This window comes from Nyctereutes procyonoides, unplaced genomic scaffold (genome assembly GCF_905146905.1).
Source record: "Nyctereutes procyonoides isolate TBG_1078 unplaced genomic scaffold, NYPRO_anot_genome, whole genome shotgun sequence".
NCBI lineage: Eukaryota > Metazoa > Chordata > Mammalia > Carnivora > Canidae > Nyctereutes > Nyctereutes procyonoides.
Genome location: NW_026575125.1, coordinates 55092503 through 55113005, shown reverse-complemented (window position 1 = coordinate 55113005; position 20503 = coordinate 55092503). Strand labels below are relative to the sequence as shown.

The following is a 20503-nucleotide window of genomic DNA, read 5'->3' as shown; positions in this document are numbered from 1 at the left end:
CTCATATGTAGAATATAAGAAAGAGAGTAGAGGACCACAGAGTTAAGTTTGGGAGAACTGAATGGGAAATCCATCAGAGAGGGAGAAAAGCCATTAGAAACTTTTAACTATAGGAAACAAACTGAGGGTTGCTGGAAGGGAGATGTGGGGGGGTGATGAGGTAATTGAGTGATGGGCATTAAGGAGGGCACCTGATGGAAAGGGAGACAGAACATGAGAGACTCCTAACTCTGGGAAACGAACTAGGGGTGGTGGAAGGGGAGGTGGGTGGGGGGTGGGGGTGACTGGGTGACAGGCACTGAGGGGGGCACTTGATGGGATGAGCACTGGGTACTATTCTATATGTTGGCAAATTGAACACCAATAAAAATAAATTTATAAAAAAATGGTGGGCACCTGATGTGATGATCACTGGGTGTTATAAGCAATTGATAAATTATTGAACATGAGATCTGAAACTAAGTATGTACTATACGTTGGCTAATTAAATTTAAATTAAAAAAGAATATGCAAAAGTAACCTGGATCACTACCACGGCTTTCTTTAGTAAGAAATATTGAGATTGTACAGAATCATAGAAAATAAGATCCACAGAGCACTTAAAGAGCAAATCTTCCAATCCAATCATTTAAAGTTCAGAAACTCCCCTGCATATTTTCAGACCATAATGCTTTGAAATTAGAATTAAATCACAAGAAGAAGTTTGGACAGTATATGTTCTCATTCATTTGGGGAATATGAATAATAGTGAAAGGGAATATAAGGGAAGGGAGAAGAAATGTGTGGGAAATATCAGAAAGGGAGACAGAACACAAAGACTCCTAACTCTGGGAAACAAACTAGGGGTGGTGGAAGGGGAGGAGGGCGGGGGTGGGGGTGAATGGGTGACGGGCACTGAGGGGACACTTGATGGGATGAGCACTGGGTGTTATTCTGTATGTTGGTAAATTGAACACCAAAAAAATTAATTTATTAAAAAATTTAAAAAAAGAAGAAGTTTGGAAGGATTTCAAGCACGTGGAGGTTAAGGACCATCCTGCTAAAAGATGAAAGGGTCAACCAGGAAATTAGAGAAGAATTAAAAAAATTCATGGAAATTAATGAGAAAGAAGATACAACCATTCAAAACCTTTGGGATACAGTAAAAGCAGTCCTGAGGGGAAAATACATCGCAAAACAAGCATCCATCCAAAAACTGGAAAGAACACAAATACAAAACTAACCTTGAACCTAAAGGAGCTGGAGAAAAAACAGCAAATAGATCCTACACCCAGCAGAAGAAGAGAGTTAATAAAGATTTGACCAGAACTCAATGAAATAGAGACCAGAAAAACTCTGGAACAGATCAACAAGACCAGGAGTTGGTTCTTTGAAATAATTAATAAGATAGATAAACCATTAGCGAAAATTATTAAAAAGTAGAGAGAAAAGACTCAAATTAATAAAATTATGAATGAGAAAGGAAAGATCACCACCAACACCAAGGAAATACAAACAATTTTAAAAATATATTAGGAGCAGCTATATGCCAATAAATTAGGCAATCTAGAAGAAATGGACGCATTTCTGAAAAACCGCAACCTACCAAAACTGGAAAAGGAAGAAATAGAAAACCTGAACAGGCCAATAACCAGGGAGGAAATTGAAGCAGTCATCAAAAACCTCCAGAGACACAAAAGTCCAGGGCCAGATGGCTTCCTGGGGGGAATTCTATCAAACGTTTAAAGAAGAAACCATACCTATTCTACCATAGCTGTTTGGAAAGATGGAAAGAGATGGAATACCTCGAAATTCGTTCTATGAGGCCAGCATCACCTTAATTATAAAACCAGACAAAGACCCCACCAAAAAGGAGAATTATAGACCAATATCCCTGATGAACATGGATGCAAAAATTCTCAACAAGATACTACCCAATAGGATCCAACAATACATTAAGAAGATTATTCACCATGACCAAGTGGGATTTATCCCCAGGATGCAAGGCTGGTTCAACACTCGTAAAACAATCAATGTGATTGATCATATCAGCAAGAAAAAAAACAAGAACCATATGATCCTCTCATTAGATGCAGGGAAAGCATTTGACAAAATACAGCATCCATTCCTGATCAAAACTCTTCAGAGTGTAGGGACAGAGGGAACATTTCCTCAGCATCTTAAAAGCCATCTATGAAAAGCCCACAGCAAATATCATTCTCAATGGGGAAACACTGGGAGCCTTTCCCCTAGATCAGGAACAAGACAGGGATGTCTACTCTCACCACTGCTATTCAACCTAGCCTCGGCAATCAGGAATCAAAAAGAAATAAAAGGAATACAAATTGGCAAAGAAGAAGTCAAACTCTCCCTCTTCACCGATGACATGATACTCTACATAGAAAACCCAAAAGCCTCCACCCCAAGATTGCTAGAACCCATACAGCAATTTGGCAGTGTGGCAGGATACAAAATCAATGCCCAGAAGTCAGTGGCATTTCTATAGACTAACAATGAAACTGAAGAAGAGAAATGCAGGAGTCAATCCCATTTACAATTGCACCCAAAAGCATAAGATACCTAGGAGTAAACCTAACCAAAGAGGTAAAGGATCTATACCCTAAAAACTATAGAACACTTCAGAAAGAAATTGAGGAAGACACAAAGAGATGGAAAAATATTCCATGATCATGAATTGGCAGAATTAATATTCCGAAAATGTCAATGTTACCCAGGGCAATTTACACATTTAATGCATCCCTATCAAAATACCATGGACTTTCTTCAGAGAGTTGGAACAAATTATCTTTAAGTTTTGTGTGGAATCAGAAAAGACCACGAATAGCCAGGGGAATATTAAAAAAGAAAACCATAGCTGGGGGCATCACAATGCCAGATTTCAGGTTGTACTACAAAGCTGTGGTTATGAAGACAGTGTGTGACTGGCACAAAAACAGACACATAGATCAATGGAACAGAATAGAGAATCCAGAAGTGGACCCTCAACTTTATGGTCAACTAATATTTGACAAAGGAGGAAAGACTATCCACTAGAAAAAAGACAGTCACTTCAATAAATGGTGCTAGGAAAATTGGACATCCACATGCAGAAGAATGAAACTAGACCACTCTCTTGCACCATACACAAAGATAAACTCAAAATGGATGAAAGATCTACATGTGAGACAAGATTCCATCAAAATCCTAGAGAAGAACACAGGCAACACCCTTTTTGAACTTGGCCACAGCAACTTCTTGCAAGATACATCCATGAAGGCAAGAGAAACAAAAGCAAAAATAAACTATTGGGACTTCATCAAGATAAGAAGCTTTTACACAGCAAAAGAAACAGTCAATAAGACTCAAAGACAACCTACAGAAAGGGAGAAGATATTTGCAAATGACGTATCAGAAAAAGGACTATTATCCAAGATCTCTAAAGAACTTATTAAACTCCACAGCAAAGAAACAACAATTCAATCATGAAATGGGCAAAAGACATGAACAGAAATCTCACAGAGGAAGACATAGACATGGCCAACAAGCACATGAGAAAATGCTCTGCATCACTGGCCATCAGGGAAATACAAAGCAAAACCACAATGAGATACCACCTCACACCAGTGAGAATGGGGAAAATTAACAAGGCAGGAAACCACAAATGTTGGAGAGGATGCGGAGAAAGGGGAACCCTCTTGCACTGTTGGTGGGAATGTGAACTGGTGCAGCCACTCTGGAAAACTGTGTGGAGGTTCCTCAAAGAGTTAAAAATAGATATGCCCTACGACCCAACAATTGCACTGCTGGGGATTTACCCCAAAGATGCAGATGCAGTGAAACGCCGGGACACCTGCACCCCGATGTTTCTAGCAGCAATGTCCACAATAGCCAAACTGTCTAAGGAGCTTCGGTGTCCATCGAAAGATGAATGGGTAAAGAAGATGTGGTCTATGTATACAATGGAATATTACTCAGCCATTAGAAACAAGAAATAGGGATCCCTGGGTGGCGCAGCGGTTTGGCGCATGCCTTTGGCCCAGGGCGCGATCCTGGAGACCCGGGATCGAATCCCACATCGGGCTCCCGGTGCATGGAGCCTGCTTCTCCCTCTGCCTATGTCTCTGCCTCTCTCTCTTTCTCTCTCTGTGACTATCATAAATAAATAAAAATTAAAAAAAAGAACTTTAGGAAACAAGAAATACCCAACTTTTTCTTCGACGTGGATGGAAGTGGAGGGTATTATGCTGAGTGAAATAAGTCAATTGGAGAAGGACAAACATTATATGGTCTCATTCATTTGGGGAATATAAAAAATAGTGAAAAGGAATAAAGGGGAAATGAGAAGAAATGAGTGGGAAATATCAGAAAGGGAGACAGAACATGAGAGACTCCTAACTCTGGGAAATGAACAAGGGGTGGTGGAAAGGGAGGTGGGTGGGGGTGACTAGGTGACGGGCACTGATGGGGGCACTTGACAGGATGAGCACTGGGTGTTATTCTGTATGTTAGTAAATTGAACACCAATAAAAAATAAATTTATTTAAAAAAATAAATCGCCACAACTGCCAAAAAAAATAAAAAATAAAAAATAAAAAATTAAATAGCAACAACAAAAAATAACCATTGGGAAACAAGGCCCATGATGGAAATCATTCACCTTTCATCAGTGACCAAGATGGTTCCTAAACCTGGGACTCAATTCTGAGTCTGGTATTCTCTATGTTAAAACATATTTTGATTTAGAGGTGCCACAATCCTGGGCTAAAATACTGTCTTCTGGTCCAGCTAAACACAGATTTCTCCATCCTTTTTTTCCTAGCTACACCTTCTGACACGGTGGTTGCAGGATAGGACAAAGATATTCTTCCCATTTAAACCCCTAACTTCAGTACCAAGAATAATTGAGAAATATGGAACCAGAAGATCACTAACAAAGCTTTACTTGGTTTGGCTGGATTGGGCAAGTTCTTAAAGCAGGGACATAACACTCCCTCTTCTAGATTGATGAATTCTTCTATTGGTGTCCTGAGCTTGTGCCCTGTAAGAAGAGGCCAAGATGTTTGGGAGTTGAGACCAGCGATCCTTCTAAGACTAAGGGACTCTCACTTGGCCAGTGTCTGAAAGAATGCTGAGAAGGTAATTTTGTTTCTTAGAGACTCAAGTCTATTAATCTAGAAAATGGGAATAATACTAATACCTCTACCCCATCTGAAAATCAAATCACATGTGAATGTACTTTGCTAAAGTTAATATGTGCATGTTAGCATTTGAATTTAATTCTGACTTTCAATGATATTTATTGAGCATGTACCATTGTGCTAGGTATTAGAGATATATCAGTAAATTAACAAGTAAAATCCCCTACCCTTCATGGAATTTACATTCTAGTGGGGAGAAGAACAGTAAAGAAAACATATAAGCAAAACATGTAATATGTCAGATAGCAAAAAGTAAAATAGAGGAAAATAAAGCAGGAAAGAGGGGGAGACAGTCAATTTTAAGTAGAAAAGTCAGGGAAGATATCAAGGAGAAGGTGATATATGAGTAAAGACATGAAAGAGGTGAAGATTGGAGCCATGAAGATATATGGGGCAGGACTGTTCTAGACAGAAAAACCAATGCAAAATCTGTGGTGAGGGGCATGCCAGACATTTTTTACAAACAGCAAGAGGCCACGACTATTTGGAGTGGGGACAGAATGTGGGAAAGGTGAAGGAAATGAAGTCATAGAGGTAAGAATAGGTTGATTACACAGAACTTTGTAAATAATAGTAAGTATTTGGCTCTTTTTTTTTTTTAAGAATTTGGCTCTTATTCAAGGAGAGATTGTTAGCCATCAGATGGTTTTGAGCAGAGGAGTGATATGACCCAACTTAGATCTTTTTTTGTTTTCCAACTTAGATCTTGATAGCAACCCTCAGCTGCAAGGTAAAGAACAGACTATACTTATATTATAGACCTTATGACATTATAAGACACCTACCATTTTACAGTAGTGCTACTCAAACTTTAATATATAATATAAGTCAAATAGGAACCGTGTTAAAATGCAGAATTGTACTTATTAAATCTGGAGTGGAGCTAAAGATCCTGAATTTCTAACAAACTCTCAGGTGATTCAGATGCTAGGCCAGAGCAGAACACTTTGAGGGTAGGAGCTATGTCCAATGCTGGCATGGAGCTTGACAACTCTATTATATGTTTGCTGAATGAATGACATTAGTCGTTTGATGTCCAATGCCACATAGCACATTTCAGAGGGTAATATTTAGCCATTTGTATGGAGGTAAGGAAGAGGAAAAGATAAAGAGAGACATGGATGGATGGGTGAATAGATGAAAAAGGAAAAAAAGGAAAACTAACTTTTTACAAATATATTTACTTAATTTCATTAACAAACTTAAGAGTTTGGTATACTGAAGCCCACTGGACAAAATAGAAAAATCAAAATTTAGAGGAGTTAAGGGGCAAGTTCAAGGCCACAGTGTGCCTACGTGACTAAGTCAGCATTCCACATACCTACAGCCCTTGTTTTTTCCACTCTACTTTATTGCCTCATGGATGGGGTAGTGGGGATAATGTTTAACCTTCCTGGAAGGGATGAAAAAATGAGTTGAGGTAAAGAAAGTTAAGGCCCATAATCCTTGGCCTTGGTCTTTCTAGATCTGCACTGTCCAACGTGGGTGCCATTTAGTCACATGTCTATTAAATTTAAAATTCCATTTCTCTTATATTCCACATATGAGTGAAACCATATTATAATTGTCTTTCTCTGACTGACTTATTTCACTTAGCATAATATCCTCCAGTTTCATCCACACTGATGTAAATGGTAAGTATTCATCCTTTCTGATGGCTGAGTACTATTCCATTGTGTGTGTGTGTGTGTGTGTGTGTGTGTATGTATATATATCTCCATCATCTGTCGATGGACATCTCAGCTTCTTCCTTTTTTTATTATTTTTTTTTCTTGGCTCTTTCCATAGTTTGGCTTTTGTGGACATTGTTGCTATGAACATTGGGGTGCAGGTGCCCCTTTGGATCACATTTGTATCTTTGGGGTAAATATCTAGTAGTGCAATTGCTGGGTTATAGAGTAGCTCTATTTTTAACTTCTTGAGGAATTTCCATACTGTTTTCCAGAGTAGCTGTACCAGGTTGCATTCTCATAGGGGAAGGGAGGGAAAACTGAATGGGAAGTCATCAGAGAGAAAGACAAACCATGAGAGACTTTTAACTATAGGAAACAAATTGAAGGTTGCTGGAAGAAAGGTGGGTGGGGGAATGTGGTAATTGGATGAGGGACATTAAGGAAGGCATGTGATGTGATGTGCACTGTTATATCCAGCTGATAAATTATTGGACACTACATCTGAAAATACTGATGTACTATATGTTGGCTAATTGAACTCAAATTAAAAAAATAAAAACAAAAAAAACTCCATCCCATTTTTCAATCATACTAGCCATATCTCAACCACTCAGTAACCACAGATGGCTGGCTAGTGGCTACTCTGTTGGAGAATGCAGATGTACTTTATCACTATAGGAAGTTCTATTGGGTAACAATATTCTAAAGAAACAAGAACTTTAAAAAGTTTTAAAGCTATACTATTGATTCCAGAGTGGGCCCTGGCTTCAATAGCACTTAAAGAACAGAAAGTAGGACCTGACCCCTCATCTGGAAAAAATATAAACATATTCAAAGTAGAGTTTTCTCTGAGTCAAGTAGAATGCTAGTGTGTGTGTGTGTGTGTGTGTGTGTGTGTAAGAGGGAGAGAGAGAGAGAGAGAAAGAATCTTTTAGAAACATGCTTTCTGCTATTTCCCATTGGTATTCCCATGTTATTGTTTAGTAAAATGCCTTTTGAAAATGTCAACTAGTCCCATGAGCTCAAGAGAGAATGAGAAAAAGGGCTCTCTCCTTACTCAGGATAGAGACATGGAAGAGATGGAGTTAGGGAATGTGGAGCCACAGCTCCTGGGGAGCTAAGTGGCATATACTGAAGGAGCTTAGAATTGTCCACTCAGTCTTTATCTCCTATAGATTCCTCCCCTAAGCTCTTTTCTGCTCAAACCTAAAACCAGTGTTCTTCAAGTGAAAGAAGATAGACCAATAACATCAGTTTCACCAGGAATGCCTGTTAAATATAGAGATGCCTGTAGTTTACCCAGACTGAGATTTCACAACTTTGGGAGGCAGAAGGGGCTGGAATTTGTATGTTTAACAAGCCACTCCAGGAACTTTAGTGCACATTCAAGTTTGTGAACCACAAGCTGTAGGAAGAAGTGATTTGCTTTAATGAATGAGGTCAGGCCTTTACATGGTGTGGTAACAACCAAATCAGAAGCCAATAGGATAAGGGTAGAGATTCAAGGAAGAAAAGATGGGGGATGGAATCAGGGAGAGATAGAGAGAGAAGGAATATAAAAATGAAAGAGAAAAGTTAAGGAAAGAGAGAAACTGATATAAGGACTGAGAAGCTCCAACGGAGCTGTTTCACCCACTTAGCAGAATGTAGGAGGCCAGTCCAGCTGCTCTTTCCAATATCTTGGGATTGTCACAGGTACAGCTCAGGAGAGTTGTTGGTTCTTCATGAAAATGCCCTCTACCCCACCCTGGATACCCCCACATATACTATCACAGCTGGGCCTACCTCACAAATGTCCTTGAGGTGCTTGATGTAATGACGTTCAGTGCTCATGATCTCATTGATGACATTGGCTCGCATCTGGTCCCGGTTCTGTAGTGGCCGGCCCAGACAGAGGCAGTCTGAGTTGGGGTCCAGGTGCCCATTCTGCACATCACTGGGCCCTTCCTCCACCCCATCCTCCTGGTTCACCCAGAGCTGTGGAAGCAGGCAAAAGAATAATAATAGAGTAGTTTTCTTCTTTGAAAATTTTCTAGTCAAGTAGAAAAATGATAAACTAAATTCTTCAAGTATTCAGAGAACATTCAACCAGAGGCCCCTGTAAATTGAATGCCAGGCTTGGCTTTAGGGTGACTTGCTGGCTTTATGCAGGAATTTAATCTTCTCTAGGCCTCTCATGACATATCTGTAAAATGGAGGATGGAGAAGGATACAACTAAATCATATCTGAGAGGCTAAGATGTCTAAGATTTCAGAGAAGAGTTATGGCAAACAGAACTCATTCATGCTTGAACATATCTAGGTAGCCCAGCTACATCAAAAAGAAAAAAAGACTAAGCTATATATCTTGGGTATATGTCACAGCTGGATCAAACACAACACCTATGAGCATGGAGACCAAAGTTGAATACTGGTGTGAGTATCCTGAAAACAGGACCTTCAGTGTTTATTTACATCAAAATATGTACAAATAATTATTAAAATTTTACTATAAAATGCCTCGGGTATGTAATGATCTCTACATCTACAAAGTTGGAGTAAAGATGACAGAATATTTCCATACCACATAACAGCAACAGCTGATTGAACACTTAATATAGCAACCGCTATGCCAAGAGCTTTCAATGAACTGTATTACTCAGTCCTGCTAGGCATGTACCATTATTACCTCTATTTGATGTAAGAGAATAATGAGGCTCAGAAAAATTAAGGAATTTGTCCCAAGTCACTCAGTTAGGAAAGCAGAAGAACCAGGATAGGAACCAGGTGGTCTGACTTCAAAGCCTACGTCTTAACCACTGTACTAGCATCTTTATACCTCTGGTTCTAAGGAAAACAGGAAAAGAGTAAAGAAGGGCTTGGGCTTAGGTGAGCTGAGAATTATCAAAATCATTAGAAATGGGTGCAGTTGGTAAATGTTGAAACTATACATTCTAACACATAAAGGCAAAGGGATGCAGGAAAACGTCCTTTGGGGAGGCTGAGTGAGATGTTTCTGTATCTATAATGATGGCTTACATCAGGAAGATGGCTCATTTCACCCTGGTCCTAGGAAGGAGGAAGGAGAGAGGGTCAGGAAAAAAAGGAAGGGTGGAACCTTAGGAAGAGTGGTAAAATCTGCCAGGGGAATTAGCCAAAGAGCTAAAGAGTTGTCTAACAGTTTTAATCAACAATCCATCTTTCCCTTCCATACCCACCCCCAGCTTTTTCCATTTTCCTGCCTCAAGAAGCTGAGATCAATCAATTTAGATGCAACACTATTTTTGCCATCAGAAAGGCCTGTTGGTGAGTGGCCTTAGGAGGTCAGAGGCTTTGGGATGGAGCTAAAGGAACAGTAGTTATTTCTCAACTCTGTGTATTCTCCCCTCTTTTTGCTTCACAGAGGATGAGGGGTATGGTTATCACCCAACAAACCTAGAAATGTCACCAGCAATATAGTCTACTTATTTGCCACAGGCCAAAGCAATTAGGTCTCATCTCTTTTTAATAAATTTTCATACACAGCCAAATGTGCAAAAATCCATCTCCATTCAGAACCTATCATCCTCCAAATGTTCTATTGGAAATCTCTTTCCATCTTTCAAAGGTCAACTTTGTGTCTTCAATATGTTAACAGTTGCTCTTTAATACCAGCAATAGACAATGATAAGGGATGATTAATCAAGGAACAGATCTGTTCAAAAAGGTGATTCTAAGGCATTGAAGGAAGCATAACATATACATGATGTCATATATGTGAAACAATGAAGGCCTCATCCTGTAATAATTCATTAGCTTTTCCCAGATTTTCATATAGCAAGCTAAACTTTGCTATAAAAAGGGTTCCATAGGCAAGTCTTTAAGAGATTTAAAATGAAACAAAACATTTATTTTTTTCTCAGGAGTTTAAGACGAGTCAATTCAAAATACTGGCTTTTGGATAACTGGAATGAGATGACTCTCTGGAACAGTTCCAGTAGGAAGGAGCACAAGATATCTGTGGGGGTAGGGTCCAGACAGGCAATGTCTAGAGCGTGGCAAGTTGGAAGACATTCCAGGAAATCCTCTCAGAGTACTTGAAGACTATTTTCTTCAGCCTTTATTGAACTCAAAGCAAAGCTGGGTTAATGTAACTCAATTGAACAAAAACCTATTTTGTATCTATTCTTTACTTCACCTCTATTAGAGACACAAGGATGAGCTATTAACACCTCCCACCTCTCTCCTGCCTCATTGGTTCCAGGGAGTCCTTTCCAAATCAAAGAATATCTCTGGTTCTCATCTCTTCCTATTCCATTCTCATTGTCATGGCCTCCACTCCCTAGATGATTCCCATAGGTTATCTCCCAGCTCTAATTACCTCCCGTATACCACTATCAGGCCAATTTCCTTGACTATAACTTTTTTTAAAAAAGATTTATTTATTTATTTATTTATTTATTTATTTATTTATTTATTTATGATAGACAGACAGAGAGAGAGAGAGAGGCAGAGACACAGGAGGAGGGAGAAACAGGCTCCATGCCAGGAGCCCAACGTGGGACTCGATCCCGGGACTCCAGGATCACGCCCTGGGCCAAAGGCAGGCGTTAAACCACTGAGCCACCCAGGGATCCCCTTGGCTATAACTTTGATGGCTACTCTCACACTCCAAAATCCTCAATAGTTACCCATTACCAAGTCCAAATCTTTTACCCTGAAATTCAAACATTACCATAATCTGGCTTCAATTTGCATTTCCATCCTTAGTTTCTACTCTGTCCTTCAGGAATACTTGGTTTCTCCCAAACTGGTCTATTTTCTGTCGACAAATATTCCCAACTATGGTCTTTTTAATCCCACACTTGATCATGCAAAAAATAGAGTACAGAGAATTTCAACCACTTCAGCAAAAATGAACCAACATTTCAACTTCCTGATGAAGAAACCTGGGCACATACAGGAAAAATAATGCCAGGGAATTACCAACCTACCAAGATCCCCATTTTAATATACTTTTCTATTTTTTATGTATCTTCCTTTTTTCTATTTTTTATGTTACATAATAGATACAGGAATACTTTTGCTTTGTAAAAAGTGAAAACAGAGAAAAAGGAGAAGACTCAAATTATTACAATTAGGAATAAAAGAGTAAATACTACTGCCAGTCTAACAAAATTTTTAAAAAGGATTAAAGAGGGCAGCCTGGGTGGCTCAGCGGTTTAGCGCCACCTTCAGCCCAGGATATGATCCTGGAGACCCGGGGTCGAGTCCCACGTCAGGCTCACTACATGGAGCCTGCTTCTCCCTCTGCCTGTGTCTCTGCCTCTCTCTCTCTCATAAATAAATAAAATATTTTTTTAAAATAAAAAGGATTAAAGAGAATGCTATGCACAATGGTATGTCAAAATTAGATAACCCAATGAAATCAGTAAATTCCTAGAATCATAAAAACTACAGAAAATAATTGAAGAAGAAATAGCCAACCTGAATAGACCTATGGCAAGTAAAGACTAATTAAAAACTTCTTCCATGGGAAAAAGAAAATAAAAAGCCAGGATCAGTTGGCATGACTCACGAAGTCCACCAAACATTTAAAGAATCAATCTTTCACAAACTTTCAAAAAATAGAAATGCAGAAATTCTCAATAAAATATCTGCAAACCAAATCCAGTAAGATATATATTTTTTAAAAAATCCACCTTACCAGATGGAATTCATGCCAAGAATGCAAGATTGGTTCAACATATGAGAATCAGTCAATGTAATATATAATTATTAATGCAAAAAAGGTTTGAAAAACCATAATCATTTCAATAGACAAAAAAAAGCATTTGGCAAAATCCAATACCTTCTCATGGTTAAAAAAAAATAGAAAACACTCAATAAATTAGGAATAGGAAGAAAGTTTCTCAAATAGCTGATAGAAATTTATGGAACATCCTTAATTAATGTATAATTAATGGTAAAAGACTCAATGCTTTCATCCTACAATCAAGAACAAAGATCACTTCCATGCAACATCTATACTGAGGGCTAGCACAATTGGAGAAAAAAGCATTCAGAAAAGAAAAATTAACACTATTCACATATGACATGATTTTATATATATATATATATATATATAAAATCATATATATATATTCCTAAAGAACACGTACACAGAAATATACACACAAATCCTATTATAATTAATAAATGAATTCAGCAATGTTACAGGATACAAAATCAATATACAAAAGTCAATTGTTTTTCTGAAAATAAAATTAAGAAAACAATCCCAATTAAGTAGCATCACAAAGAAAAAATTCCTCAAGATTACATTTTACAAGAGAAGTGTAAGACTTGTACACTGAACATTGCAAAACAGTGTTGAAAGAAAGTAAATAAGACCTAACTAAATAAAAAGATGTCTCATGTTCATGGATTAAAAAATTTAATATAGTTAAGATGGTATTATTATGCAAACTGATTCAGATTAAACATAATCCCTATCAAACCTCTCAGCTTGCAGAAATTAACATGATGATTCTAAACGTCATACTGAAATTCAAAAGACCCCGAATAACCAAAACAATTTTGAAAAAAAACAAAGTTGGAGGACTCACACTTCTTGATTCCAAAACTTACTATTAGTCTTTAGTAACCAAGGGAATGTAGTAGTGGCACAAGAACAGATATAAAGATCAACGAAATAAATGAGAGTACAGAAATACTCAATATTTACACTAAATTGATATTTTTCAAAGGTGTCAAAACAATTCAAAGGGGAACCTTACAGTCTTTTCAATAAATGGTGTGTGGGGAAAACTGGATATCCACATGCAAAAGAATAAACTTGGACCCATACCTCACACTATATATGAAAATTAACTCAAAATGGATTAAAGACCTAAATGTAAAAGCTAAAATCATAAAATATGTCAGAGTAAACACAGAAGCATATTTTTGTGACCTTGGATTAGGCAATAGTTTCTTGCATATGACACCTGAAACACAAGCAACCAAAGGAAAACAATAGACTTTATTAAAATTAAAAACTTTGCTTTACAAATGATAGCATCAAGAAAGTGAAACAATGCCTAGAATGAAAGAAAATATTTGCATATACAATATCTGGTAAGGATCTAGTATCCAGAATATAAAGAACTCAACAACAAAAAGGAAAATAATCCACTTAAAAATGGGCAAAGCTGGGATCCCTGGGTGGCGCAGCGGTTTGGCACCTGCCTTTGGCCCAGGGCGCGATCCTGGAGACCCGGGATCGAATCCCACGTCGGGCTCCCGGTGCATGAGCCTGCTTCTCCCTCTGCCTGTGTCTCTGCCTCTCTCTGTCTCTGACTATCATAAATAAATAAAAATTTTAAAAAAATGGGCAAAGCAACTGAGCATTTTTCCAAAGAAGATATATAAATGGCCAATAAACACATGTAAAGATGCTCAACACCATTAGCTACCAGTGAAATACAAATCTAAATCACAATGAGATATCACTTCACACTCAATTAGAAGGCTATAATAAAAAAAAGACAATATCATGTGTTAATGAGGATATGAAGAAATTGGAACCCTCATAGACTACTGGTAAGAGTGTAAATTGGTAAAACTACTGTGGAAAACATTTTGGCAATTTCTCAAAAATTTAAATGTGTAGTTACCATATAATGTAACCCAGCAGTTCTCCTAGGTATATAGTCAAGGGAACTGAAAATACATGTTCACACAAAAACTGGTATACACATGTTCATAGCAGCATTACTCATAATGGCCAAAATGTGAAAACAATCCAAAACTTCAACTGATAAATTGATAAATCAGAATGTGGTTTGTATGTGAACACACACACACACATACACAGAAACACAGAATACTATTTAGCAATACAAAGGAATAAGATACAATATGGATAAATCTCAGAAACAGCATGCTAAGTAAATGAAGCCAGACACACAAATAACCTTTTTTAAAGATGTTATTTATTTATTCAAACCACATATTATATACACCATTTATATGAAATAACCCAAATAGACAAATCCATAAAGACAGAAAACAGATTAGTGGTTTCCTGGGGCTTGGGAGAGGGGTAAATGGGGAGTTAGTGCTAATGGTTGCAGAGTTATTTTTGGGGAGTGAAGAAAATGTTCTGGAAAAAATAGTGGTGATTGTTGCACAATGAATATACAGTTGACCCTTGAACAACATAGATGTTGGGGTGCCAACTTCCCAAATAGTAAAAATATCTGTGTATAATTTTTGACTCTAAAACTGAACTATTGGGATGCCTAGATGGTTCAGTGAGTTGAGTGTCTGCCTTCAGCTCAGGTCCTGATCCCAGGATCCAGGATCGAGTGCCACATTGGGCTCCTTGTGGGAGCCTGCTTCTGTCTCTGCCTCTCCCTTTCCCTCTCTCTCTCTCTCACGAATAAATACATAAAATCTTTTAAAAAATGAAACAACTATTAATAGCCTACTATTGACCAGAATCCTTACCCATAACATAAACAGTTAATTAACACACATTTTGTATTTTGTATGTATCATCTACTATACTATATCCTTACAATTAAGTAAGCTAGAGAAAAAATAAGAAAAGCATAAAAAGTATATTGACAGTATTGTACTATATTTATCTTAAAAATCCCATGTATAAGTGGACCTATACTGTTTTAAACCCATGTTGTTCAAGGGTCAACTATACTAAAACCTACTAAATTGTACACTTTAAAATGGTAAGTTTTTGGCATATGTGATATATCTCTATAAAAAATAAAAAGGTAGACTAGTCTAGATAAGGTGAAAGTTCTCCTTTGACTACACCTCATCCTAGTTATTTCTACCTTTCATAAGGAAATTATGGTTATAAATTGATTTGTATAATTTTTGCTAACTTTCCCTCATGTATTTATATACCTATACAGATAATACAGAGAAATTCATTGTTCCACTACAATTCATTCATTGTTCCACATGTTAAACTCATGCTAATTCATCCCTTGGTACACACTTCAACATCTTTAGTAGCCTATCCCTGCAAGTGGTTTAGCAATTCTTAAAGGAGGGGTGCCATAAATATCCAGCTCTCTCAGATCCCAGCGTGATGCCTTGGCATCCATGAAGAATTCAACAGGGGCTTAAGCAGTGTCACAGAAAGTCAGCCTACCCCTGGCTCAAGCAGTATGATTTTTCTGAGAAGGGAAGGAATAAGCAATATTGTCTAAATGTCACCTCAGTATCTTCAAAGGTCAAATTCAGTCAGCCAGAGAGAAAAAAAAAAAAAAGTGAGCTATCCTCTGAGAAAGTGAACGGTTATTGCCAGTCCCATTAAATAATTTAATCTCAGAGACGTCAAATCAGAGTTATAAAGGAAATAGCAGGTCATCCAGTCCATAATACTCCCTGCCCCTAATCAGCACAAAAACTTTCTAGACAACATCTGCTGCCAGCAATTGCCCAGCCCTTCTGCTTGAATACAACAAGTGATGAGATTGCTTTTTCCCAAGGCAGCCCCTTCCTTTTTCAGATAACTCTAATCATAAGCAGGGCCCTCTAATGTGCCTCTGTTTTATGAAGGCACCAGCCAAAAATCTCAGCAAAAGGGCAAAATACAGACAAGAGAATAGTATGAGCACTAGGTGTCATACTATACGTTGGCAAATCAAACTTCAATAAAAAAAATAAAGAGAATGGGATTGGAGGAAATGAACTTTTCCTATGATACAGGTCACTGAAACACCCTTCTCTGCCACAACAGTTAAGCAATGGCAAAGTGGCTATAAAAGTAGATGTGGGGAACTGAAAGAAACCTGGTATGCTGTAGGCACAGCTCCCACTTCTTGCGTACATATACCCTCCTCTGGTTTGGAGCCTCAGTCCCAGCTTCCAGGAGAATCTGGTATGCTTATAGATTTCTGAGCATGCATGCCAGGAAACATTTTATATTCCTCTCTGGCACAAATCCAAACAACATGGCATGTATAATCAAGCACAGAAAACATTCTTTTCTCTTCAAGAGAGAGATTTAATAACTGTCACTAATTACATGAAAGATCATTATAATAAGGCTGCTAACAAAAAGAAGGAAAGAAAGAAAGAAGAAAGAAAAAAGAAAAAGGAAGAAAGAAAGAAAGAAAGAAAGAAAGAAAGAAAGAAGAAGAAGAAGAAGAAGAAAGAAAGAAAGAAAGAAAGAAAGAAAGAAAGAAAGAAAGAAAGAAAGAAAGAAAAACAGGACAGAAAAGGAAAAGATAAAATAAAATACAAGACAAGACCTGTGTAGATATCCTGTCTCAGCATTCATGGTTACAAACATGTTAGAATGGGCCTAGCCCATAAATTCTACTCCTCCCTAATAAAGACCAGTAACATCAGTCAGGCCACTTTTGCTGATCATTCCAATACATTCTACTTATTCCTTCTAATGGCTGCCTTCCACCTTCTGTACAAGAGGACCTTCCCTACAGTTTTCTAACATTCTTCCATTGTTTCTGGCTTTTCTGAAAGCCTAGTTCAAGAACAGTGTCTTCCTGTTTCAAAACAACCCTGCAAGGCAGACAAATATATCTTATATCTTTATTAGTCCTACATTCTAGATGAGAAATCCAAGAACAGAGAGGGATGCCTCACAGTGAACGAGAAACAGGATTCAAGCAAAAGTCTTGAGACTCAGGCCAAAATTAAGAGAGACAATCTATGACAGTGTTGAAGAGTATAGACTTCAGAGCCTGGGTTCAAATCCTGACTCTACAGATTGCTTTGCTGAGTGATGTAGAGTAAGTTACTTAATATCTATGATCCTGTTTCCTCAGCTATAAAATATAGAGAATAATATCAATCTACTTCATGAGGGCTGTTATGAAGATTAAACAAGGTAATACATATGAAACCCTTATAACAGCCGTTGGCACAGAGTCAAATATTAGCTGTTATTATTATTATTATCCTCTAAGTTTACACCATCTGCCTGAGATCCACATGGAAACATGGCATCTGGGAAAAATTGTTCTCTCTAGCCAGGAAAGGTATTTATTTAGGAAGTATTTTTGTAATTGCCTTGTAATTTTCATAAATCTCTCACATTCCAAATGCCATTTCCTTGACAGGCAGAGTCTAAATAGTTCACATTAAAGGAGACTTAGTCTGGGTTAGGGATATTGACATCCTTTGCCTGTGATAAGGCATCCTAAAGTGAGAGTGCTCAAGCCAGAATGGGAGTGGATATAGTAAAATACTTAATAGATGACATAATTCTTCCTATCCAACAAAACTAGATGCCTTTGGTAAAGTTGGAAGATGCCAGATCAATATAGAAAAGTCAACAGAGTTTCTATAACTTAACAGATATCATCTAGGGAAAAATATGATTTTACAAAGATATCATTTATAATTATGAAATATATAATCCTAAAAGTAAACCTAAGAAAGTACGCACAAACTCTTTGTGAAGAAAATTAATAACCTTTTTGGAAAGACATTGAAATTGAAATAATGGAGATTGAAACCATGCTTTTTGCTAGCCTCTATATTATAAAATTCTCAATTCTCCTTAACTTGATCTAGTGACTACATTTATTCCAACCAAAATCTCAATAGGAACTTTGGAACACTTATAAAATGTATACAAATAAGTAAAAAGAAAGAAGAAAGAAGAAAGAAAAAGAAAGAAAGAAAGAAAGAAAGAGAAAAGAATAGCCAAGTCATGCCTGAAAAAAATTAAAGTGAAGAGACTTACAAAGAATTAATAAAAATATAGTAATGAAGATAAGCCAATGGGACCAATTACAAAGTACCAGAAATTCAAAAAATATGATCCATGGGGGGCACCTGGGTAGCTCAGTCAGATAAGTATCTGGCATTGGCTCAGGTCACAATCGTGGGTTCCTCGGATTGAGTCCCACATTGAGCTCCCTACTAAGTGGGGAGTCTGCTTCTCCCTCTCCCTCTGTTTGCTCTTCCTCTCCCTCTCTTCCCCTCTTAAATAAATAAATAAATAAATAAATAAATAAATAAATAAATCTTTTGAAAAAGAGAGAATGTGATTCACAAAATTATTGCAAATTATTGAGAAAATAAGAATATGGGCTTTCACGTGGAGGCCGGGAAGATTGGCCTACAGAAATGATCACCAAAACCCACAAAGGAGACCTGGGCCTTGGGTCTCCCAGAGAAAAAGAAGAAGAAGGTGGTCAAAGAACCAGAGACTCAATACTCAGTTTTAAACAATGAGAATTATTTCAGTGAGATCTGTTCCACAAGAGCCACATCCCCCTCAAAGGGTGTGGTCCTAGAGCAGGCATCTGAGATGCCTCTAGTGAAGAAAAAGAAGGGCCACAGCACCCTCTGTGAGGAGTGCCTAGAACCTGAGACTGTGTTACGTGCTGTATGGACAGAGGAAGCAGGCTCTTGGTTCATCTGAGTTCCAAGGTGGGGAGAAGAAAAAGAAGAGAAAGTCCTTACGGCCTCTGGCCATGCCCCCTGCCTCAAGAGTGAAGACCTCCCCAGACCCCAGAGAGGACGAGGAGGTGACCAGAGTTGGCAAGAAACCCAAAAAACACAAGAAGGAGAAAAAGGCCCAGGAGGCTACAGCCTCCTCAGCCAAGGATGCTTGGTTCTGTGAGTTTGGGGATGCTCTATACACTTGTTCAGTGGGGTAGGATGGTGAGGAGCAGGCAACCTCAGGGCAGAAATGAAAGCAGGGGAGCCCAGAGAATGCAATGTGAAGATGAAGAAGAAAAAAAATCTACCAGAAGGGAGATACTTCTCCAGGGCACCTTGAGTGCTCCAAGTCCGTAGAGAGAAGCCCTAGGAAAGGAAGTAAGAAGCTAGTCAAAATTGAGGCTCCAGAATATATCCCAATAGGATATAACCCCAAACCCCCTGCAAAGAAGAAAATGAAGTCCAAGAAAAAGACAGAGCAGCCAGGGATTGAGGAACCAGCTCTGAAGAGGAATAAAAAGAAGAAGGGGAAAGAGAAGAGTAGCAGGAGAATCTTGGGAAGAGGAGCCTGACACAGACTTAGAAGTGGTGTTGGAAAAGAAAGGCAACATGGATGAGGCACATGTAGAGTAGGGAACTCAGTTTGGCCAGTGGGATACTGCTGGTTTTGAAAACAAGGAACAGAAATTGAAATTTCTCAAACTTATGGGTGGCTTTAAAAACATGTCCCCTTCATTCAGCCACCCCCTAACACAATTGGAAGGCCCAACATGGCTCTCAACAAGAAGGCAGCTGACACCCTGCAGCAGAACCTGCAGCAGGACTATGATCAGGCCATGAGCTGGAAGTACAAGCATGGTGCTGGCCTCGGCTTCTCCTCCACTCCAGACAAAATCTTTTATATTGACAGGAATGCTTCCAAGTCCATCAAGTTTTAAGATTAAAGTCTACTGTCTAGTTCTTCAAAACAGCCAAAATTGCTTTTATTATTCAGTTATGCAGTTGGAAGCCATCTGACAACTGTTCAAATCACACCTCTGCAGAGATTAAGGAAAACTATGCCCATGTGCTTGGATGAACTGGGGTCAGGGAGCTCATGTTTCAGAAGCCAAGAGAACATATGAGTGGCTGACACCTCCTATTTTCTGTATTAAGATCCCATCCCTGTTTGAAGACATCAGCATATATAAATAATAGCTGGATTTGCGAGTGCTTAGTATGTGCCAGGTACATACTAAGCATACTGTGTTTCCCTTGCATTAA

The 20503-nt window shown here is 38.2% G+C and overlaps 1 protein-coding gene and 1 pseudogene across 8 annotated transcripts in view; one reads left to right on the top strand and one right to left on the bottom strand.

The window, feature by feature from the left end:
* ARHGEF9 (Cdc42 guanine nucleotide exchange factor 9) overlaps nucleotides 1-20503 on the bottom strand; it is a 208458-nt gene that overhangs the window by 89956 nt on the left and 97999 nt on the right. For 7 of the 8 annotated variants that reach the window (XM_055338827.1, XM_055338831.1, XM_055338828.1 and 4 more), the window contains one exon: nucleotides 8636-8827. The exons of the other annotated variant lie outside the window; for it this stretch is intronic. In XM_055338827.1, coding sequence (XP_055194802.1) covers nucleotides 8636-8827 — 192 coding nt within the window. The remainder of the gene's footprint in view (nucleotides 1-8635; nucleotides 8828-20503) is intronic. 8 annotated transcript variants of the gene reach the window in all.
* Nucleotides 18923-20178, top strand: LOC129518640 (lysine-rich nucleolar protein 1-like; annotated as a pseudogene).